The sequence below is a fragment of the Sinohyriopsis cumingii genome, chromosome 6, assembly GCF_028554795.1.
Source record: "Sinohyriopsis cumingii isolate HCF-2022 chromosome 6, ASM2855479v2, whole genome shotgun sequence".
Classification (NCBI taxonomy): Eukaryota; Metazoa; Mollusca; class Bivalvia; order Unionida; family Unionidae; genus Sinohyriopsis; species Sinohyriopsis cumingii.
In genome coordinates, this window is record NC_142966.1 from 141,016,312 (window position 1) to 141,042,067 (window position 25,756).

Genomic DNA, 25,756 nt, shown 5'->3' on the forward strand with positions numbered 1-25,756 from the left:
GACATCATTCTACATGTCTGCGGCATGATGCCCCAGTGCTAGACATAACTTCTGGCTGTCGCTAATGATAAAAGAGAGGTCTTTCTTGACCTTAGTTACAATGGACATAGATTCAATCTTGCTGTCTAGATTAAATAGGTGTCTTCAATAGGTGTCTTCAGGTCTTTTTAGAAAGCATATAATGGATGCATTCATTTGTTTTAACCATCTTTCAAATTGGATCTGTACACCCCTAATGTGCATTGATAAAATTTTAATATGGATTTAATTCTATTTTTAAGTAAAATTTCACAGCTTATATGACTATGCATTACACAAATATTATTATGCAAAGCACTCACACGCATTACACAAATATTATCATGCAAAGCACTCACATGCATTACACAAATATCATGCAAAGCACTCACATGCATTATTATAATGCAAAGCACTCACACGCATTACACAAATATGCAAAGCACTCACGCATTACACAAATATGCAAAGCACTCACGCATTACACAAATATTATGCAAAGCACTTACACGCATTACACAAATATGCAAAGCACTCACACGCATTACACAAATATCATGCAAAGCACTCACACGCACCTTGAGATACTCGTATCTAACTACATGTTTAAAAAAGTGATGTGTAGTAAAATGCCATGCACCTCTGGGTACGTATCTGATTTTGCACAATGTAGAGACGCGTAAGGTTTGCTTTACACTAGAGTGTTAGTTATTAAATTTTATAGTGTAGCTTAGCATTCCTGACCTTGAATGCAATTGGACAGAAATATATATTAAAGGGAAGAAATTGTTAATAGTAGGAATATACAGACTGTCCAGTTGTGATGTATCTGTTTAGGAGCGTCTTGAATTAAGTATAGAGAGAGCCCAATCCACTATCCCTGACAATATAATTTTAATGGGAGATTTTAATGAAAACTGCCTCCTTCCAAATAACAAACTTTCATTGTTGTGCCAGTCAAGTAAGCTCCACCAGTTAATAACAGATTTTACAGAGCATTCTGAGACCATGATTAAGCTTATTTAGGTATCGAGCCCTGACTTAGTATACTCTGACAACGTTTTGCACCCATTTCGTGCTGAAGGCGTTCATTACCACTGTCATATTCATGCTACCCTTAAATTCACCATCTCAAAATTACTGTGTTATAAAAGAAATCTGGTTATATGACCAAGAGGATTAAGCTCTTCTGAATTCAATACGTCTTTCGCTTGGGACAGTATGATTAATGAAAATGTTGATGTCCATGTCAAGAATTTTATAAACGTCATCCTGGATGCATAAGGAAATACGTACCACACAAGCATGTTATTATTCACAATAACGATCCATCTTGGATTCATAATGAAATCAGGAAACTTATAAGACAGAGAAAACAATTGTATGACCAATCGAAACGTACACAAAATCCCAAGCAAATGTTTCTATATAGGCAAAAGAGAAACATGGTTATTAACAAGTTTAGGATGTCTAAATGTAATTATTACAACATTGATGAAAAGAATCAGGTATTCACATGGAAACCCAAAAGACTGGTGGAAGCTAAGTAGAGAAATTCAAGGAAAGTAAAAAAAAGAAATACAATTTTTTTTGTGAATGACAAAGTTATAGGTGAGAACGAAGAAAAGGTACAAATTTCAACAATTTCTTTTGTCAGCAGTCAACTATACAAACTGAAATTTTACCTCAAATTCACGAATTGTCTCAATGAAATTGAACATATCCTCCACTTGATGAGATTAAAATAACCAAGGATGATGTTTATACTGTCTTAGTTGGTTTAAATCCACCAGAAGCATGTGGCCTTGACTTACTTAACCCTAAATTGCTGCAAACAAATCACACAGTCAATTAAATACACACTATGCTGCTAATTCAATAGCTACTTGCAAACTTCAGTGTTTCCAGATCAAACATAGTGCCTGTGCATAAGAAAGGCTTTAAAACCATTGTCAAACTATCATCCTAAAAAAAAATAGTGTCAAACTATCGTCCTACAATCATTGTCAAACTATCATCCTATATCTTTCATATGATTAAAGGTTTTGAAAAGTGTGTATATAAATATTTAAACAATTGTTCAACATGATATAATTTCACACAGTCAGGTTTTTTAACAGGTAATTTGACAGCGCATTTATAAACATATTTATAATACAATTTGTTCTGTGCTAGACCAAGGAAAGGAGATTAGGACCATTTTCTTTGCTATTAGTAAGGCTTTTGACAACATTGGCACTGTTATTTTGGCTTGAAAATTATTTACTGTCAAATTCTAGATCCTCAAATGTTAATGATGGCGTCCCCCAAGGGTCCATTTTGGGACCATTATTTTTCAATTTTCATCTTGGTTATTGGAGAAAATATAGAATCATGAATCAGAATATTTGCTGACAAGGAAAGAAGCTGGGAAAGCCTAAACTTTTGCTATTACAAGCGTAAACTGCTTCAGTTATTTGAAATTTACCACGGACCAACTCCTGCATATCTTCAAGACTTGATTTGACCGTCATTTACAGAACATGTGACCTACTCCATTCGATCTTCAAATGATCTTCAACCCCTAATGTGTGGAACAACCGTGTTCTACAATTTATTTCTACCTTCCATGATTCGAATATGGAACTTGTTACCCGTAGAAGTGAAAAACAATCCTTATTACGTAATTTTAAAGCCTACTTGAATCGCGATAAAGAAACAACTCCATGTTCCAACTGGTGATATAATGTCTCAGACTAGGCTAAGAACAAATTGTAGTAACTTAAATTACGATTTATATACAAATCATGTATCTAATAATAAGTATTGCTCCTGTGCTGAAATTGAGAATGCAAAACACTTTCTTATAGACTGTTTCAAATATTCAAATCTTAGAGATCAGATCCTAATCACACCCCCTTTCACTCTTAAGATTTATGATTGAAACATTATGTTTTGGCAACCTTATGTTAACTGTAGAAAACAACATGCAAATATTTGTAGCTGTGCAAAATTATATTAGGATGACCAAGAGATTGAATTAATTGACTGAACTCACAACCATTTAAATCCAATTAGCTAGTTCTTATTCATTGTTATGCTTTTGTATATAAGTGGATGAGTATTTTCTGTAAAACCATTGGTACCGGCATCAAGATCCTTGATGTTATATTTTCTCTCTTGTTGGGGAGACAGTGCTAATAAACTTTTGCTTTTCTATTGAATTCCCCAAATCATACAATTTTAATTGTATTTGACAAAATGTCTCAAATAAATATGGTTTAAACTAAAATAGATTCAAACTAAATGACATTGTCAACTCTGTCCCTCTGAATCTATCATATGCATACATACATACATACATACATATGCATCCATCCATACATACATACATACACACACATACATATTTACATATATACATACATACATACATTACATACATGCATACATACATACATACATACATACCTACCTACCTTCATACATACACATACATCCATACATATATGCATACATACACACATACATACATAACACACACACACTCAGAGACATACATATATACATGCATACATACACACATACATACACATACATCCATACATATATACATACACCACACACACTCAGAGACATACATACATACATACATACATACATACATACATACATACATACATACGTACATACATACATGCATGAATCTTCTGCCCAATCTTTTCAAGGTTCAGACAGTTATATAGACATGTTCCAATTTATGTGCAAATTTATACAAAGATTCTTACCCATTGCAGACTTTGTCCCCAATTAAGATCTAATTAATTATGAAGGTGGTAAAGCATATTTTATTATTTTAATAGCTTTATTCTTGATTACAGTTGGAACAAAATATATTCTGAGATAAAGAAAATACACATTTTGGTATAAAAATTACCTTTTGTTTTGTTTCAGAATTTCAGAATAAACTAAAAGTTGATCATTTGCTTTTTCCTTTTAGTTAGAAGATACAAAAGATAGGAGACACTCATTTTTAAACAATTGCTTGAATTTTGAATTGTGTAAATTGACTTGCTCATGAATTTAATATCAATTAATATACTAAATATTAATTTTAATTGTATGGTCTTTATAGAAATTAGTTTTATCATGTATTTAAAATTAAATATAAATATAAATACTGGATTTGAAAACCTTTAGACCATGATGCAAAATCTAAGTTTATTATTCAACTGGGTAAGCTGACATGACACCCCAAGCCCAGTGACAGTTACACTTATCTGAATGGCAAGCATTCTCATTGTCTTTCCATCATATTAGCCTCAGTCTGATTGGCTGGGAACAGCCTGAGCTTACACTCCATTGTAAGGGCTTGATTGTTTGAATAGTGTCATAGAACATCATCTGTAACATGAAAAGCTGGTGAACAGATTTCAGATATGTAAAGAGTATAAAGAGACATGTTGTAGCAGGGAAATTATTCACTAGCTCAAATCACTAAGATACAGAGAATTCTCCAAGGATTTATCTCAAGCAAATTGTTTGATTTTACCTATTCAAAATTCTGTGTTATATGTGATATGACATAGTGCTACAGCTATTCAATGGTGCCATTTGTAGTTTTGCTATCAGTTCATTGAAAACATTTTGGACATGTTTCCTGAGACCAATTTTCTCAATGAAGGTGTTCTCCAGATGGAGAATTACAATCATATTTACTCATCAGACAAAGAATTGCATCGCAGGAGGATGTTTAAAGAGAACATGACTCGAGGACTTGTTGCTCCACATGCACATGGAAAAAAGTCGCATCAATACCAGAGAAGATGTTCTATAGATACACTTGATAAGGTACCAGTATAAATATTATATTCTTATCTTTAATTTACACATTTATGTCTCATATTATCAGAAGTAGTGTCTTTAAAATGGTGGTTTTTTTTTATAGATATCCTTAAGGGAGATGGGTTGTTCCATCCTTTGTTGCTTAGCAACATTCTTTATTCTAGTTGTAAGGAGACTTGATAGGTATATTTTTTAAATTTTTTGCTGATTGAGTGAATTTTTCTTGCATATAACTTTTAAATCTTAGGTCATCTTTCCAAGTTGTTGGATATTTGGAAAACTGGAATATGGATAATTTTACCCAAAATCCTGATGGCATCCCATTTATTTCCACAGATAAAATTTTAATAAGATTAGTTTGTGTTTCTTGTTAATTTGCATAGAAAATTATTTATGAATTTGTTACACCTGAAAATACTGTTTTTTCACAAGTTTGGAACAAATATCAAACTTCAACATTACTGAAGGTTAACATGAATGTCATTTTCAATGCTTCTGCTTATGCTTTTGTCTCCATTTGTAAATGCATTTTGTTACTTTATATAGACTAGTCGATATTGATTAATGATGGATAATACTAAATAATGACGTGAATACCTCAATTATCTCTGATTGATCCCTTCACTAATCCCTATAATAATAATAATAATAATAATAATAATAATAATAATAATGATTTTAATAATAAAAATAATGATAATAAGAATAATTATTATTTGTTATTCTTCTTCTTCTTATTTTTTGATCTACCACATACTCGAGCACCCTTTTGTATTGCATCATGAATGGATATGCATCATGGGCCAGTGGCCGGTATTATAAATAAACACTGTTTTAATTATTATTATTTTTATTATTATTATTGTTGTTGGTGGTGGTGTTATTATTATTATTATTATTATTATCTAAAAAAAGTAAAAAGTGAAATTTGCAGAATTAAATATTACCTTTCAAAAATAAAAAAATAAAGAGTGGAATTTTTAACCTACAATAGTTTTTATTGATTTTACCTTTATAATGTACAGAAATACAAAATTAAAAAGTTGAACTATTTAAACTTTGATTATTATTATCATTATTATTATTATTATTATTATTATTATTATTATTATTATTAAAAAGTAAAAATTGCAGAATTAAATACTACCTTTCAAAAATAAAGAGTGGAATTCTTAACCTACAATAGTTTTTATTGATTTTACCTTTATAATGTACATAAATACAAAATTAAAAAGTTGAACTATTTAAACTTTGATTATTATTATTATTATTATTATTATTATTATTATTATTAATATTAAAAGGTAAAAAGCAAAAATTGCAGAATTAAATATTACCTTTCAATAATAAAAAAATAAAGATTGAAATTTTTAACCTGCAACAGTTTTAAAAAAATTGATTTTACTTTTCTAATGTACAGAAATACAAAATTACAGGGTTAAACTCTTACTAATAACCAATGGAACTACTTGCTTATAGATAAATGCTTAGATTGCTTGCTCAACTTTAAGAAGGTATATTTAACTCCTTTATAATTCTGTTTTAGTCCATGGTTGTGATAGATAAAGATTCACTCAAACATCGGCTCTCAGCATCAAGCAGTGTGAACAGCATCGTTGACCATGGTAAAGAGGAGAAGAAAGATGAAGTTGGCCGGGTCACTGGATGGTCAGTCAACTTTAATAAACTTCTGAGGGATATCAGTGGATTACATGTCTTCACAGTAAGTAATGAAAATTACATCTAATGTATATTTTTTTGTTTGGTCATCAATTACAAATACATGTATAGGTAAATGATACACCTGTGCTGCATATTGATACAATTCAAGATTCACAGCTTATGACGCAATATATTATCTATACACATGTAATAATACTATTGAGGACTTTGTATAGCGCCTAATCTTTAGAAGATCTAAGCGCTTTACAACATTAGACAACACCTATAAGATAAAAAAACATATAATGAAATGATTACAAAAACAAACACCATGAAATTAGAAAACATTTTTAAAAAAAACATGCTGAGAATATTTAAGGTAGGAAACATTATTAGGTCTTTAAGTTTGTTCTTGCAGTCGAAATAAGTGAGTTTTGAGAGCCTTCTTGAATGTGATCACTGTGTCTTTGTGTCTAAGTTCAGTGGGCAATTCATACCATGCTGCTGGGCCCTGGTATGCAAAAGGAAAAACTTGATCTTTTCATCTCTAGAAGGTTAGTCAGTCACTGGTAGGGTGGTGCTGTTTTAAATGTGTTGACATCTTGGTTGTATTTTCAGTACTATGCAGATTACAGACAAACAGACTTACTGGTATCATCAGTTCAAATACCATTCGTATCCTTGACAAGATTTTAATTTCAAATAGTCTTAATTTTAAAACAAGTTTTAATATGGACCAAGATGACTTAGCCAACCAAATCCATGACACTGTACTTACTGCAGATGCACAACAACGTTTGTGGCCCCATGCACTCATTTCTGTCAGTGAAGAAGAAAATAACTGACAACACCTACCTACCTACCTTAGACCTAATGACCTACCTACCTACCTACCTACTACATCTCATATGGATTGGAATAAACTCCATGACAGACTATTGCTCATGTTTGTTTGATCCTGTCATCACATTCAGTTGCTTATTGCATATATCTCCATAAAAGGAGACATTCCAAAACTGTTTTCATGTTTGACTTAAGCGCTTTACAGATCAAATTCTTTTGGGATTGAGTTAGTTTTGATGCCATATTTCCCATCACATGGTGTATAAGCTACAGTTGATTCTGATTCGTTGTTATTGTTTTACTCTAGACTTGAACAAACAATAACCACCAATCAGGACTGAGTGTAACATTTCACTCCATGACAAAAAATAATTGTAGTTTTAATTTTTTTATCTGAGTAGATAAGTTAAGAAGAAATAGATTAGTTTTCTTAATAGGTATTTAATGTAAATAAATGATGTTCACACAAATAACAGATCCCTACCAAGGTAGTACACAATACCAGTTCAGCAGACATGCACAGTGTTGGTATCATCTATCTGCCAATCAGAGATAAGGTGTGTGTGTGTGAGTTAGCCAGATAGCTACAAGTCATTTTCAGGTGACTGTTATGGAATGTGGACAGGCTTTAGTTGCATATTCCCCAAACATAATCTGCAGTTCTGTTACATTTTGGCTACACATCCATGTTTGTGCCTTGTTATTAACCTTAATGTAGCATACTAATTCCACTATCACTGGAGGTTGCAACCAGATCCTAAATACTAACTGGCTATTAACACCTGTTGTATCTCTGCAAGCAGTATTCACCACTACTGCATTTTGGGGCATTCTGTCCGAAATCCACTCAATTTATACTCTGCCTAAATACAGTGGCAATTCAGCCATTACATATATGCCAGTCAGTTACATGTGCAAGTCCACCTACTAATGCTGAGTGCCAAGTGAAGCAGCTGCTAGGACCATTTTTATAAGTCTTTGGTATGACTTTGCCAGGGTTCTAACCCACAACCTCCCACATCTGAGACAGATGTTCCTACCACTTAGGCCACCAAAGCAGTCTTTCAGCATTAATTGCAACATGAATTCTGTGAATATAAAATTGTGAGAGTGAAAAATATTTTGTTCTTTCGTTACATTTGTAAAAATGTTATGCATACAAATACTTTGGGGGCCCCCGAGTGGCTGAGTGGTCTAAAGCATTCACCATTATGGATCACTGCCATCTTACCTCTGTCTGCATGGGTTCGAGTCTCAGGCTTTGCCAATGTGGGTATGTGAGAAAGCTTGCCAGTAGCTTCTTGTGGGTTGGTGGTTAACCAGGTTCGTCCACCACCATTAATACTGTGAAATTAATAATATTGTAGGCATACTGCACTTAAAATACATGTATATTAAATGTATTTATGCCAAATATTGGTGTGGAATAATGTAATATGTACATATTGATCTAAAACCTTGATAGCAACATTGTACAATAATCAGTTTTCCACTGTTTTAGTCATGTCATTTTATTCATTACAGGAGTTCCTGAAAAAGGAATTCAGTGAGGAGAACATCATCTTCTGGACAAGAGTGGAAAAATATAAACAGATCACCAGTCAAGAGATGGTAAGTAGAACAGTTTCATCACATAACATAGATTATGTCTTATGTACTGCATGGGATCTACCAGCTCTCTGCAACCAGGAAATTGTTACCTTTCAGTTATTTTATCTAGAGCATCAGTTTTGAAAGAATTGTACCATCTGAAATTTTATTTATTGATTTTTTCTTTTATTTCTGTTCCAGAGAAATGTGAAGGCAAAAGAAATCTTTGATAAACATCTATCTTTACATGCCTCAGAGCCTGTGAATATTGATAGCGTTGCTAGACATCAAGCAGACTCTCAGTTGGACATCCCAACTCCCCAAATATTTGATGTGGCCCAGCATCAGGTAAGAATGATCACATTTGCAGAAAATGGCAAATTTATGGATGATCTATTCTCTATTTATATTAGATGAAGTGACATGAGAGTTATTCAGCTTGACTCCCATGGCTGCATGGGGTGGGGGTGGGGTGGAAATCAAAATGACAAGTTTTGTATGGAAATTATTTTAATTTTTATGAACAAAAATCATATGTGTTAGAATTGAAGAAAGCACAATAAGACATTATTCATCCATACTCATTATGAGGCAGGGATTTCATCTCTGTAATTTGTCTGTTCTGGTGGTCTAGATGTTTAGAGCATCCACCTTGGATGTGGGAGGTAGTGGGTTCAAACCCAGGCTAGGCCATACCAAAGACTTAAAAAATGGAACTACCAGGTGCGTTGCTTGGCACTCACCGTTAAGAGGTTAGTGTTATGACTCAGGTCAGCCTGGTACCAGGAAAATGTGACTGGATGGGATTTGATTCTACATGTCTGTGATAGACCTCACATTAAACTGCCACTCTGCAGACATCATAGCAATATGACTGGAAAATTGTTCAAGCTAAAATTACATATCCAAATCACACACACACACATCTCGGTATGAAACAGAGAGAAAATGGGGGATATATGACTGGCAGATCATATGATAACTGTGATACAATGTTTGACATCTGGGAAGCAAAAAATGATCTGTATGTTTAAAAATATCTGGAGAAGTGAAAGCCATATAATCACCATTTTACAGATGATGTATTATAAGAAACTGAAATCCTGAAGTGCACATGACTTTTTTAAAAACTAAATATGTGGAAATAACTAATTGTCATTTCTTTAGTCTTTTTACTTTAATTTCAGTCCATTCTAGCCATTATTTTGGGGATATCATCAAAAATTGCTTTTATTGGCATCCATAACTCTTCTGAATGAGGAATGGTTGCATTACACATTTTTGGTTCAGTTTAAAATAAAGTGTTCCAACTACAGGCTCACAGGTAATTTTCTGGCCATGTGCTCAAAACAAAAAGCTCCTTCTATCATTAGCTACAGTTTGTGGGCCATATATAAGTAAATTACATGGGTTGTATGACCTAATGTGTGGCAAGTAAATTGCGTGGGTTATATGACCTAATATGTGGCAAGAAAATTACAGGAGTTGTATGACCTAATGTGGTGCAAGTAAATTACAGGGGTTGTATGACCTAATGTGTGGCAAGTAAATTACATTGTTTATATGACTTAATGTGTGGCAAGTAAATTACATGGGTTGTATGACCTAATGTGTAGCAAGTAAATTACATGGGTTATATGACCTAATGTGTGGCAAGTAAATTACATGGGTTGTATGACCTAATGTGGTGCAAGAAAATTACGGGGGTTTGTATGACCTAATGTGGTGCAAGTAAATTACATGGGTTGTATGACCTAATGTGTGGCAAGTAAATTACATGGGTTGTATGACCTAATGTGGTGCAAGAAAATTATGGGGGTTGTATGACCTAATGTGGTGCAAGTAAATTACATGGGTTGTATGACCTAATGTGGTGCAAGTAAATTACATGGGTTATATGACCTAATGTGTGGCAAGTAAATTACATGGGTTGTATGACCTAATGTGGTGCAAGAAAATTACGAGGATTGTATGACCTAATGTGGTGCAAGTAAATTACATGGGTTATATGACCTAATGTGTGGCAAGTAAATTACATGGGTTGTATGACCTAATGTGGTGCAAGAAAATTATGGGGGTTGTATGACCTAATGTGGTGCAAGTAAATTACATGGGTTGTATGACCTAATGTGGTGCAAGTAAATTACATGGGTTCTATGACCTAATGTGGTGCAAGTAAATTACATGGGTTGTATGACCTAATGTGGTGCAAGTAAATTACATGGGTTCTATGACCTAATGTGGTGCAAGTAAATTACATGGGTTATATGACCTAATGTGATGCAAGTAAATTACATGGGTTGTATGACCTAATGTGGTGCAAGAAAATTATGGGGGTTGTATGACCTAATGTGGTGCAAGTAAATTACATGGGTTGTATGACCTAATGTGGTGCAAGTAAATTACATGGGTTGTATGACCTAATGTGGTGCAAGTAAATTACATGGGTTGTATGACCTAATGTGGTGCAAGTAAATTACATGGGTTATATTACCTAATGTGGTGCAAGTAAATTACATGGGTTATATGACCTAATGTATGGCAAGTAAATTACATGGGTTGTGTGAGCTAATGTGGTGCAAGAGAATTATGGGGGTTGTATGACCTAATGTGGTGCAAGAAAATTACATGGTTTGTTTGTTACATTAGTGGATGGTAAGTGTCATATATACATATTACAGATATACCAGCTAATGAAGCAGGACAGCTATGCCAGATTCCTCAAGTCAGAACTCTATAAGACCTATCTGCTTAAGGAGATGGAGGGAAAACCCCTGGATATTCCACAGGAGGGAAAACCCCTGGGTATTGCACAGGAAGGAAACCCCCGGGGTATTCCACAGGAGGGGAAACCCCTGGATATTCCACAGGAGAGAAATAGAAATGGAAAAGAAACAGATGAGAAAGAAAAAGACTCAAAAATGAAGGTAGACACTGACTTTTTTCTTAGAAAGTCAGGCACCAGACCACTTATGGAATCTGTTTTCAAATGATGATTACTTATTGAGTTGTCTGCAGTATATGTATCGAGTTAAGCATTTATTTTAATTGAATGTATATAATTATTGCCTGAAAGTAAAATACAAACAGAATCATGACTGTATAATAATAAAATGCAAAAACCGGTTTCTAGGTATGAGAAAGATTGTCAGTATCTTCCCATGGATTGGTGGTTTTTACTGGGTTTTTGTTTATTTCTTCCTCCATTATTTATACTGGCAACCATATGAAGCTTATCATGTGCTGAAAAAAGGTTTGAAATCAAAAATGGCAATAACAATTGGATAATTTCTGGAATTGACGTAGACCATAACATCCCAGCACCTGAGTATTTAAGCATTGTAATGTTATTAAATGAAAATGAAGTCACTTAAGGATTCAGAAAAAAATCCTTCTAACTACGTAATGCTGGCATTGAATAGCCATACATACATTGTTGCAGACAAAGGACACGAATGGGTCGGATTTACTGACTTTTTTACATTTCACTCATCATTTTAAATCATGAATAAAGAATTGATCAATGTAGTATTTTCCTTTGGGCTCATGACCTTGATGGTAAATGACCTTGATGGTAAATGACCTTGACGGTAAATAAAATCCTTTTAGACATCTATTAATGTTTGAAAGATTCTTCACTGACATAATAGGAAACTTTCAAGCCAGGATTAAAAATAAGATCCAAGTGAAACAAATGTTTTCATCTACCTGGTTCTAACCCTTATATTATACCTGTTGATTGATTCTTCAGTCAGCTTAAATTACTCTTTCTGTTTCAGATAAAGGGAGAGGAAAATGAGGATAAAGAAAAGAGGAGAAGGTTACTACTGCCTTGGAGACATAGTATGTGATGTTCATAAAATACTACATTATGAAGGGTTCTTTTGCCTGTGCCCCATAATACTCAAAAAATACTATGTTACCAAAGGTTTCTGGACCTGTGCCCCATAGTACTCCTAAAATGCTACATTTTCAAGGGTTCTTTGGCCTGTGCCCCATAGTACTAAAAAAATACTATATTATCAAAGGTTCCTTAGTCTATGCCACACATTACTCATAAAATACTACATTGATAAAGGTTCAAAGGCCTGTGCCCCATAGTACTAAAAAAAAAATGTGTTATCAAAATAGTACTAAAAAAAACTATGTTATCAAAGACTTCTGGGCCTGTGCCCCATAGTACTCATAAAATACTACATTATCAAGGGTTCTTTGGCCTGTACCTCATAATACTTAAACGATACTATGTTATCAAAGGCTTCTGGGACTGTGCCCCATAGTACTCATAAAATACTACATTATCAAAGGTTCCTTGGCCTGTGCCTCATAGTACTCATAAAATACTATGTTATCAAAGGTTCCTTGGCCTATGCCCTACAGTACTCATAAAATACTATGTTATCAAAGGTTCCTTGGCCTATGCCCTACAGTACTCATAAAATACTATGTTATCAAAGGTTCCTTGGCCTATGCCCCACAGTACTCGTAAAATACTATGTTGACAAAGGTTCATTGGCCTATGCCCCATAGTACTCAAAAAATACTATGTTATCAGATGTTCCATGGTCTGTGCCTCATAGTGCTTTTGTATGTATAAAAATGACAAAGGTTGCAAATTAAAGAGTCTTTTTAAAACAATTTGTATTATAAGAAAGTGCTAATACACATCACATTTGGACAAAATGTATTCAAGTTGCCAATTTGCTATATGTCATTTATTAAATTGTCTTTGTGCTAAACTTATGGATATTGTTGTATATAAACCAAACTTGTGTAGTGGGACATGGTCCATTTCATTGTTTTTAATTATAATTGTTTTTCACCCCTGGTTTTGATGTTGATAATAATCTTCATTTTATAACAAGAAAAGCTTTGTAAACCCAAAAATACAAGTTTTTAGCCATGACTGAGCAGAACACATTGTTTTACAGAGGCCAGTAAGAGCAGCATGAAGTCATCACCTGATACTGAGGCTAAAAAGTCCAAAGGAAAGGAGAAGTTCCAAGAGAGTGAGGTAAATAACACCACCTCCACCACCATAGCTTTGCCGGCTAATGTCACCCCTAAATGAAGAGGTGATGTAATAGTGATCAGTAAAGGTGAATGCTTTTGACCACCTGGTGACCTCTAATAAATACCGAGATATTTATGTTGAAATATACATAAACAGACTGCATGAAGAGACATGCATATATACAGCAAACATTGGCACCATTGTCCATCCTTTCCTTTAGCAACTTGGCATATGGTATGATGCTGTATAAATGCATAATTTATATGAGTGCAGAAGAATCAGTTTGATTGCCAAGAGATTTTTATTTTGGAACAAAGTTTAAGATTTTAGTTTATGATGCAATGAATTTTCATAAGTTTGATTTTTTTCATTACTTTATAAAAACAATTATCTATCTGTCACATACACACTTGGAAGTAGAATATCATAATATCAGTGATAAGATGTATTGTTAGAATGTTACTGGTACAGGACAGTCAAATGGTAATAAATACCCAATACCTACCTGTGATTATGAACAACAGTATTTGTGAACCTTTATTCCAGCCATGGGACCTGTCAAAAGATACACAAATTTCAGAGTCTAAGGAGGTTATCATAAAAAAGAAAGTCCTGTACTGGATGGAACTGCCCAACAAGAAATCAGTAGATGTGAAGGCCAAGTCAAATAGAGTGATCCGAGTGGTGCTCAAACCCATCCTCCACAAATATGGATTTAGGATGGATAGTATTGAAATTTATATGGTAAGAGCATTTCCTTCCTGATAAAATCCCAACTCTATACCCTACCCACCCCAACCCCTAATTAGAACTTTCACATGCAATTTACTTTTGTGTGATGTCTCATTCATGGAATATGTCACATAACTCTTGAAATATGAGCTAGAAAAAGAAAATTGGTTCTTTTATACAATGTATTTGAGTTTTAGATTTAAAAGAGAGAAAACCCCATATTATAAAATGAAATACATGCTTTCCTAATGAATGTTAAAATCACATAAATTGTATGCATGATTGAATTCAGTCTGACAACTCTTGGACTGTGAGCTATTTGATTGACAGTTGAGTTTGGAGAATCTGAGTTACTTAAAATATAAAATATTTGCCATTTTTCTTGTGATTTCGAAATAAAAATGGGTTTCTTACTAAAGGAAATTGCCGACATATTAAATATTCCATTTAGTTACATCAGTATTAACAATATTACAGTTGCTAACAGTATTACAGTATTTACATTTTGTGCAAAGATGAATTTATGTTTTGGATATTTGCAGGGACTGTTTGCAGACATATGATTATAAGATTCTCACAGAATTCTCAAAACTTACACAAAAATTGATATAATAGATTAAAAAAAATGCACACTATTTATAAGCCCTCTTTCTTTAACTTGATTAAATCATCCCTATATTTAAAAAAGTGATTTTTTTCAGAGGTGGATGGATTTACCACACTAAGTTTTAAGTTCTAGAATAGAACCTTCATTTCTGTATCATCATCGCAATAATTATTGCCATTATTCATTTTGATAGAAATGATTGTATAACCATTATTGCAGTGTAACTAGGATCTTGTTAGGATGTTGTAATTAAGTATTGCACATTCTTGAGACACATGTGATCATCACAATTGTCCAGTACATACTTCAGTGAGATAACCAGTTTATACTTGCATAAGTCATTTTTCAAATCTGCAGGCTTTTTATGTTTAACAATGTAATTTTGCCATATTTTTCAGTCTGGTCATACAGCTGTGCTAGATTTAGAAGGTCTGGTATCTTCCATGGACAACCAGCGTGTTGTAGTTGTGTCCAAAGATGATTGTCCAGGTAAGTTTAATTTGAGTAGTAAATAATGATTGCTGTGTACAGGGAATATTTAGCAGTAGACAGGTTGTAACACTTTAGTGAGTTTGCAAAAGTGAAATTTTTCAGCTGAAATACTTTAGAATATAATCATTTACAAGACAAAATGGACTTTTTTTTCAATACATCAATTGCCATAGGTTATATCTGCAAAAATTTATATATTATTCACAGAGACCTTGAGTGTACATGAAATGTTAGATTTATTGTTCATTTAGGACATTATCTACACTACAACTATGTTACATGTAAAATAGGCCAAATATTGTTATTCACAGAGACCTTGAATGTAAATGAATGTACAACTCTCATTAATTTAATCACATCATAACAGTGAATGCTATCAGCTGGTCTGATTTTTTAGGATAATCTGCATTGAATTTACCATATAAAGTTATATATCAGGATGGGGTGTTCTTGGAACACAGGTGGATTTTTTTTACAATTGATTTGTTTTGATTTTTTTAATATTATTTATCATTAGATATTAGAAGTAATATTAATATACTTATATTTTATTAATTTTTGATGTTGATTTTTTATAGTCTTTTAATATTTCTTTATTTTGAGAGTACCATAATTCATTATAGCAATTTTGTCTGTCTGGATCCTTCTTAACGTAAACTTCTCTACATTTTGTTTCTACTCGACCTTACAGGATACCAAAGGCGAAGATCATCTCTCATTGAGTTTATTGAAAAAAGAGTCCACCGCAATTATAGCAAAATATCATGTATTGACAAAGATGTTATCAAAGACAACATTTAAACTGTAGAAGAAGAAAGTCAGCAGACATCATGGTAAGATAACAGTCTTTATTACGGCCTTACAGTAAGATAAATAGGCTCCTGATTATCACCTTTTCCTTCTGTCAGTCCATCCATCCATCAACACTCAATGTAATCATAGAAGCTCCGCAAACTTTAAGTATAAATGGATGCCTTTTGATGGGTGAATTTACAATTACAAATAGATTTGCCTTTTAAAGGTTCTATTTTTTAATCTAATTTTGATTAATTGATCCTTTTTTTATCAATTCTAAATCTCCCCTACAGCAATTTCTTGTAACCAGCATAGCTCTGGAACCATTCAACACAATCATTCTGATATGCTTGCTGTCTCATTCACTGGTTTTGTCTTGTCAACTCCATTTTATATCTTCATATATGATGATGCCTGTGATTGACATAGCTCAACAATTATTGAATGTATTTACATGCAGTTAATAAGAACATTGTCTTTTAGTATTGTATATGCTTTTAATGTGTTTAGACTCCTGCATTTTGAACAGTAATTGCTTTTTGTTTCACTGTAAGAGTCACTTTAATTCTGTCTAGTTTTACTTTCTTTTTGTCAATTCACAATTAGTCAAGCATTTATTTAGTATATGCAAAGTGATATGGTTTTAACCATTAATTCCTTAATTTTTCTGTTGTTTGAATTGGCTGTTGGGCATCTTGTATAGATTTTAGCTGCATTTCCCCAAGCTTTGCTCAATCCTCACTAAGGGTTAATAGAATAGCAATCATTTGAGTCAAGAGTTAACGTTCATTTGCTAGGTAGAAGATAAATACATTTTTATGTCTGATTAAAGACATTGATGAATCTTTGTCCAAAGTCACTGCGTCTTTACAATTGGAATGTTCTCTGCCTTTTCTGTTGCATGCTAGAAAAAAAAATAATAATGGCAATTTCGAATTGCCCATGGGTCCATATTTGTTATAACTTTATGCCTTAACAGTGACTAGATGATGTGATTCACTAACCACTATATAATCAATTGTTTTTGGTTATTGAAAATGAACGATTTTATCAGTGTTTTTGGTACATAATTACTGGAATAACGTAAAAAAATTTAAAGTACAGGTATTTCATTTCGAAATGGCAATGAGTTGTATTTTCAGTATGTATAATTTTGCAAGAATCTCTTCTTTAGCCATTAAGTCAGATGTTAACAGAGCCAAAAACTTGTTAGTTTATGATTGACACTTTGATTACCTACAAGTCTCTTTCAGAGCATCTACTAGCATAGGAAAGTGACAAGGATATTCTGAATGTGCATGTATTGTCATGCAAGACAGCTCCTATGGATTATTCTGCATTGTACATGCAGTGAGTAAAGCCTCAGTGCACAAAATACATTGCCTCGTTTTACAGTTTGGGAACTCTTACTAATAGGAAGCTCAGAAATGCAGTGCTTTGAAATATTCGATCTATACAAAAATTCCATATGTAGGCATTTAGCTTTAATATTTATTATAATTTGCATATACTGAATTTACACGGTACATGCAATTGTCTTCTTACCTGTTATTATTTTACAAAAGAGAGTGTTACATGAAATAATAAATGATTCATAATTTATTTACCAGATTAGGACATGCAGCATCATTTAAAAAATGCATCCAGCATGAGCCTAGATGATCAGTGTGGAGTGTTCATGCATGCAAGATCCTGAGCTATCTGAATTGTATGGGAGAGTGAATGACCCGCCCTCTGGATGGGAGTGTCCCACCCATGATCATGATAGACTTCTGTGAGTCTACCTCAGTGAAGAGACCTGCAGACATAATGACATCAGAAATTGATGACCTTGTTCATACAGAAAGCAATAAATATGCTGCTTACACAAGGAAGAGAATTCCTCTTCAGTTCTCAAAGAACTAGTTCACAAAATAATTTGGATAGTTGTTCTACTTTACCAGTCAGAGTTTAAGAACAGATTGAGTAGTTCCAACAGGTGGAGTAATTCCAACAGATGGAGTAATTCCAACAGATGGAGTAGAGTAATTCAAACATGGAGTAATTCCAACAGATGGAGTAGAGTAATTCCAACAGATGGAGTAATTCCAACATGGAGTAATTCCAACAGATGGAGTAATTCCAAACAGATGGAGTAGAGTAATTCCAACATGGAGTAATTCCAACAGATGGAGTAGAGTAATTCCAACAGATGGAGTAGAGTAATTCCAACATGGAGTAATTCCAACAGATGGAGTAGAGTAATTCCAACATGGAGTAATTCCAACAGATGGAGTAATTCCAACAGACGGAGTAATTCCAACACAAGGGGCATATTAATACTATAACTTTCTTCCACTGTCAAACACAGACTGCTGATAATTCTTCTTACAGATGAACATTAACAATTCTTAGGATGCAATGGTGGGAATGTCTCCACAACTGCTAATGACTCTTTGAGATGATTCATATCAAAAGAAAAAACAGTAATATTCTCACCAGGATTAAACCTTAAAAGTGTTCAAAGAACCTCTTGTAATATTCTTAGTGCCCCAACAACAGATGACCAGACTGATCATTTTTCTGCTTTGGATACAGATAGCATTCAGATGGTCCCTCAATCAAAGGACCAGACCGATAGTCTTTCTGCTGTGGACATAAATATCATTTGAACGGTCCCGTAATCAGAGGACAAAACTGATAGTCTTTCTGCTGTGAGAACAGATAGCATTCCAGTAGTGCCATAATCATGGAGGGCCTGACAGTTTTTCTGCTGTGAAACAGATAGCAATTTAACTAGGACTAAATTCTCTATGCCAATGAAATTAACATGGTTCCAATACAGCAAATCCCAAAGAAACTAGTGTATCTTTCTGATTCTGAAACAGATAACTTATGTATAAAGTATCTTTTGCTCATTTATTTTATAAAATTTCTTTGCTATTTAGTCAATCTTTCTTCCTTACTTAACATTTTTGCCATTTTCTAGCTTAACTTTGTTTTTTCTTTTTGTTACATAGTTGAAAATATTTTCTGCAAAATAATATCCAGATGATATTAACCATTTTACAGTGGCTGCTAAATTTTAGTGGATAGTCTTTTTACCAGAAAATGACACTCAAATAACAGAACAACATTAACACACAGATCTGCTATTTGACCGCAACAGAGCAAGGTCTTTGTTCCTGGTTCACAGTCACAAACGGCATACATTTTAAAAGCTCATTTTTGTTTGGCTCAAGTTTTATGATCTCCAGGCCAGAAGTGGAACAAACACTGATCCTGTGGTGCCAACAAAAATGTGGTGCCAACAAAAACATAAAAACAATAAAGCCTGAGCTTATCTGAAAGTGCTGGCATCTTCTGATCAATGACCAATTAGATGCCAGCATGTGAGTTTATGTGCAAGAAATGTTTTATATCTTGGGGGCCACTTTTGGGTTAATTTTCAGCACTACTATGAATATACATTTTAAATTCTCCACTCAGCTGCAGCTGTGTTGAATGTAAATACCTTGGCACACAAAGGGTATACTTTGTTTTCATATAACTTTTATTTGAACTATATAATATTTGGATAATATTGGCTGCAAATTTATGTCATCTTAAAATACATTACTTGATCATAATACCTTAGAAGAACTAATACTACCTTGCAAATCCAATCATCCTGGATTAACACATTGCAGCTAAAACGCTCTTCCCACCTAGGTGGCTGTAAGAGTAATCTCCCCCTGATAATGGGATTGACAGACTTATTTTTTCTCAATAGTCTCTACATTCGTTTCTCAGTAAGGAACTTTACATTGTCTACAAATCATAAAAAATTATATGTTAATCTAAAATACTTTCAAAACCCAATTTCTTGTGAAGTTCTTGTCACAAGTTAATTTGCATCTCTTTGGCAGTCTGGAATGTGAACAAAGCAATAAGTCACAGATTTCCATTCTGGATCAGCGTCAGTACTTCAGTGCTCATTGTGCACTGTCACCAAAGTACACACAAACAGCCACACTATAATGCTCAATTTCAAAGGAATAAACAATTACCTTTAAATCAATACCAAGAATGCCTAAATCTAAATTTTGTACAGACCAAAATGAGAGAAGAAAAAAATACTCTAAAAATAGATGGGGACTACATTCATAGGTACTGAACTGAAGTAATAACTCTGACCAATTCCCAATCAGGCCAAGTTATTTATGGCCAATTTTAGTCAAACTTTCATATTTACATGCCACACCTGTTTTAACCTTACACACTATGTCCTTTTGAATTTCATAGCAAACAAGGTATGTGATATGTTGGAAAGCTAGTAGTGCTAAAGATGAAAAGGTTGCTTCCTTGCTCTGTAATTTCCCATGCTCCAACAGGAACAGGCAGCAGCAATGGGATCCCCAGTCTCACCAATTGTTGCCAATCTATTCATGGAATTTTATGAGAAACAGGCACTGGAATCAGCCAAGAACCCATCATCAATGTGGTTCAGATATGTGTATGATACCTTGGCTGAACTACACGATGTTCAGGAGTTCTCTGATCATCTCAACTCCTTTGACCCACATATGCAGTCACTTCAGAACAAGACAAAAATGGCAAGCTAACATTCTTAGACATGTGCATGCATGTAAATGATGACGGATCAACCAAAGTCCCTGTGTATAGCAAACCAACCCATACTGACCAGTACCTGAACTTTTTTCCAATCACCATCTGGAACACAAAAGGTCAGTAGTAAGATATTTAATGCACCGAGATAACTCCATAGTCACTGATGAGACAGATCAACTGGAGAGAGTAGAGCATATGAGATCAACACTAAGGGAAAATGACTATCCAGATTGGATTTTCCAACTTCTAGAAAAGCAGGAAAACACCAAACAAAATCGGGAGTAGCCTTTGTAGAACCAACAATGGCATGCCATATATCCATGGTACATCAGAAGTTCTAGACAGAGTATTCAGCTAACATGGGATCAACGTATATCACAAATAATGCAACTTTTTAAGACAATAACTAACTCATCTGAAGGACAAAACTGAACATTTAAAAAAATGTGTGATTTATTATATATGGGGGCCTAAATGTTATGATTGTGAGAAAGATTACATCGGGTAAACAGGCATAGTGTTAGAAACCAGGATTAAGGATTACAGAACACATCAGTAGAGGGCATTCAGTCATACATAAACTTTGTAGCAATATGGGATCACAAGGTGATGACATCAGAGGACAATATATGGAAAACAAAGGTGAAGGATGCAATCAAAATACGAAAGTGGAGTCCAACACTAAACTGAGGGGCTTCAATTACCATGATTATGGGACTACTTGACCCATAATGAGTCAGCCCATTAATGAACTTGGCCCATAACCAAGTATCAGCCTACATTAATTGGCCTGTACCTTACTCAGCTCCATAGCGTAATTGGTTCACATAACAAACTTGGCTGATTATATGTTCGGTCAGCCTTATGTAATAGTAATGTGGACCCAGTGTTCTTTCTTCAAAAGCCATCTCTTTTTTTTTACATTTTTTTATATATTTGTTGTATGTTTCTTTCAATGGTCATTTATTCTGCAAAAGAAATATAGTATAAAAAAATCATAATACTACATAATCAACATTTTGAAACTGCCCTTGTCCTCCCACTGTTACTTGTGATAGGAGAATACAGTTGAAGGGAAACTCTACCTTACTTAAACAACAGTGCTGATCTTTTATGAAGACCTATTTTACAATTCTGAAACTTCTGTCAATATACCTCAGATATTAATTCATAACCCTTCAAGATATTTGGATGATACCTTGGCTGAAAATAGCCAAACCCATGTCAAGTTTACGAGGGAAAAAGAAAACTTATTTCGTATGTAGTGTACATATAAAATGATTAATACAGATTATGACAAACATGCACAGCTCATATCAGTCGGAGAGTTCAAGAACTACGTGCATAGTAACGTCAAGATTTATGTTGATGAATACCAGGTAAATACTTTAGAAAATGATGCTCGTACAGCTGGCAACTATTCCTTGACTCACAAAGTATCATATCTATTCGTTTTCCTTCAGGCAAAACTAACTTGCAATGATCAAATGATTTTTGAAATCCTTAAGGTGATTAGAAGATCAAAATTAATTAGGCATTCATAGGCTGAGGCAAAACAGGAGAAACAAAATGTACAGAAAAATGAGTTAAATTACAGTAACGAATAAAAATATTAACTGTGCTATGATGAAAAAAAACTGAAGAAATAACAAGCATGTTAAAAGGAAATCAGGAATAAATGAGGTGGAAGGTGTAATGTTTAGATCTAAAGCAAGGTGGTATGAGTCTTGTGAAAAAACTCAAAATAACTCCTAAATCATAAAAAAAAATTTCACAAACAAAACAAATAAAAGAGTTAAATGGAAGACAGAACAAGCGTAACAGTTCAAAATGAGATATGAAATGACCAGAAAGATTTTTATGAAAAATTATATTTAAGCAAATAAGCAAGAATAATTTGCAAGCTCATAACCATTTTTCCCACCATGATAAAAAAAAAAATAAGATTTTTAAAGAAGCTTGTGTAAAGGTAAGTTAACTTTTGAGAAATATGGTATAGCACTGAAAAATATGAAAAATGAAATGCCCTGGTTCTTATAGATTTAGTTACTGTTGAGTTCTTCAAATTCTTTTGGAATGATCAAGGCAATTTTCCATTTAGGTGCTGAATATGATGTGCAACAGTTTTCTAAATTTCAGTCTCACTACTTAATGTAGATTACAAGATAGCTTTGGCATCCATTGCAACTAAGGTCAAGAAAGTCTCCCTTTTATCATGAGTGACAGACAAACGGGTTTTATGAAAGGTGACAACACAAGAACCTTGTATGACATGATGCAACATCTGGAGGATATAAATGAATCTGGTCTCCTCCTGCAGACAGAATTTGAAGGAGAAAAAAAAAAAAAACATTCAACTCAGTTTCTGGAAAATGCTCTGAAATCTGAGAACCCATTTGTCATTGTTTCAGAGTATCTTGCAATAAAGCAGAAAGTTGCATTATCATTAATGAGCATTTATCCCCATTTTTTAATTTAGAGAGAGGTTATTACCAGGGAGACCCTTTAGCACCCTATTTATTTATAACAGGAATTTAATTTTTTGCAATATCACTAAAACAAGAACACACATATTTCAGGCATTTTCTATAATGAAATGGAGTTCAAATTAGGACAGTATGGTCAATATGCTTTTCTATTATTAGACAGTTCTCCTTTGTCTTTTAAGACAACAGAGCAGATCTAAATGACATTGCCTTGGTATCAGGTCTGTACTGCAATAGTTTTAGATAAAATACTACTGGATTGGAAATTCTTAAGGAAAACATATGCTTAAAAAATTGATACTACAGTATCTAGTCAATGTCCAGTTTACTGGGAGTAGATTTCCTTTTGAATTTTGGAGGATATGGTTGGGATTAATTATTCAGTGAAGTTGAAGGAAGTTAAACTGTTTGGCTGATGGAGCAAAAGAAATGTATCCCTTATTGGAAAACTTACTTTGATAAAATCTTTGATTTCGCCAAAACTTTTTCTTCCTTTTGCAGCTGTACCGTGTCATCCACCCCATATGGAAAATGAAAGCAATACATTATTTCTCATGTTTATTTGTCGTGTTTATTTGGAGTGGTAAAATTGAGAGGGTAAAATTGATACCTTTACAGCTCTTTTTAAGGAAGGGGGGATGAAATATGATTCACGTTGCATTAATTTGTGTATTACATAAAATTTTCCTGAATCAGGAACCTTTTATTACGAAGATGGCTTATGGCTAAGACCAGTTTCTGAACAAATATTTGGAAAAGTTTGGAAGTAAATTGTTATTAAACCAAACTAAAAGAAATTTCTAAATCAATTCACATATATTTTTGGTATGGTATTATTTATACTTAATCACAATATAAAAATGAACCAATGAATAATTAGGCATATTTGTCTCAAGATATTCTTAATTTAGTTAATACACTGTATAGATAATTTTAATCAAGTTTTGATGTAATAAAACAAACAACACAAACTAATAATTTTATACAGTACTTTGCTCTTATCTCAAAGATATCGGTGAAGAAGTAAAAGAAAATTAAATGCTTTTTGGAAATTGGAAATAGTTTTCATGTAGTTTATGACTTTCCTCATTAGGGTAAGAACAAAGAATAAATTTATGTATAAAGGTCTGATAAAACTCAAGGTACAAAAACAAGATGGTAAACAGATAGCTAGAGTGTGCATTTGGTAGAAATGAATGGACCAGTTCTTGTTTTAGCAAAACTTTTGTACAAAAGACACAGTAGCTTTAATCTGAAATTTTTACACAGCAAAACCGATAAAAGCTCATCTGAGTGATAATATAACAGCTCTTTAGGTAATGAGTGAATAGGACAAATTGGGCACTTAATTCGAAAATGTCAAATTATCTAATTCTTTTTGCCTGGTCAAATCATGCTATTTCAGTTCCAGGTCCCCACTTTTTTCAAAACTGTTTGTCTGCATGGATACTTTGTCATGCCAAAGTGGAGAAAACAGCAGATATTTCTATAAACATTAAACTACATTTTAAAATTAAAAATGCTACTAATTTACATTTTTGAAGAATTTCAAACATATTTATTTAAGCAACTTTTGTACTACATGTACATCCATTCCAATTAAATCACCACTTCTACAGCAATACTTAAGGGAACCTATCAAAGCTGACTGACCAAACGAGTCAGAAGGTTATTACATAATGACCCCATTAAATTATGACCAATAATGTCTTGACATTGTGTGCCTTATAGATGCCATGCACTCGGTGAAAGTTGGTGGGAGCTGGCAAAGACATTCAGTGAAAGCTGGTGGGAACTGGCAAAGACATGTGAAAGCTAGTGGGAACTGGCAAAGACACTCAGTGAAAGCTAGTGGGAACTGGAAAAGACATTCAGTGAAAGTTGGTGGGAACTGGCAAAGACATTTAGTGAAAGCTGGTGGGAACTGGCAAAAGACACTCGGTGAAAGCTGGTGGGAACTGGAAAAGACATTCAGTGAAAGCTGGTGGGAACTGGCAAAGACATTCAGTGAAAGCTGGTGGGAAATGGCAAAAACACTCTATGAAAGCTCATACGAACTGGCAAAGAAATTCAGTGAAAGCTGGTGGAAACTGGCAAAGACAT

At 33.6% G+C, this 25,756-nt stretch overlaps 1 protein-coding gene across 1 annotated transcript; it reads left to right on the forward strand.

Moving 5' to 3' along the window:
• Positions 1–3,670: 3,670 nt before the first annotated feature.
• Positions 3,671–18,695, forward strand: LOC149798133 (regulator of G protein signaling 12-like). The gene is made up of 11 exons (XM_089960542.1): positions 3,671–4,848; positions 6,389–6,565; positions 8,872–8,958; positions 9,139–9,285; positions 11,619–11,864; positions 12,717–12,780; positions 13,869–13,951; positions 14,498–14,695; positions 15,689–15,779; positions 16,474–16,615; positions 18,188–18,695. The coding sequence occupies exons 1-10, from the start codon at positions 4,651–4,653 to the stop codon at positions 16,581–16,583; spliced, it is 1,401 nt and encodes a 466-aa protein (XP_089816668.1). The 5' UTR covers positions 3,671–4,650; the 3' UTR covers positions 16,584–16,615; positions 18,188–18,695.
• Positions 18,696–25,756: the final 7,061 nt, after the last annotated feature.

Bases quoted from the DNA above. Each gene is read 5' to 3' on its own strand.
- LOC149798133 (XM_089960542.1), top strand. From the start codon at position 4,651: ATGTTTCCTGAGACCAATTTTCTCAATGAAGGTGTTCTCCAGATGGAG. The intron at 8,959-9,138 runs GTAAGTAGAACA...TTTCTGTTCCAG, and splicing joins AGATCACCAGTCAAGAGATG to AGAAATGTGAAGGCAAAAGA. The intron at 15,780-16,473 runs GTAAGTTTAATT...TCGACCTTACAG, and splicing joins GTCCAAAGATGATTGTCCAG to GATACCAAAGGCGAAGATCA.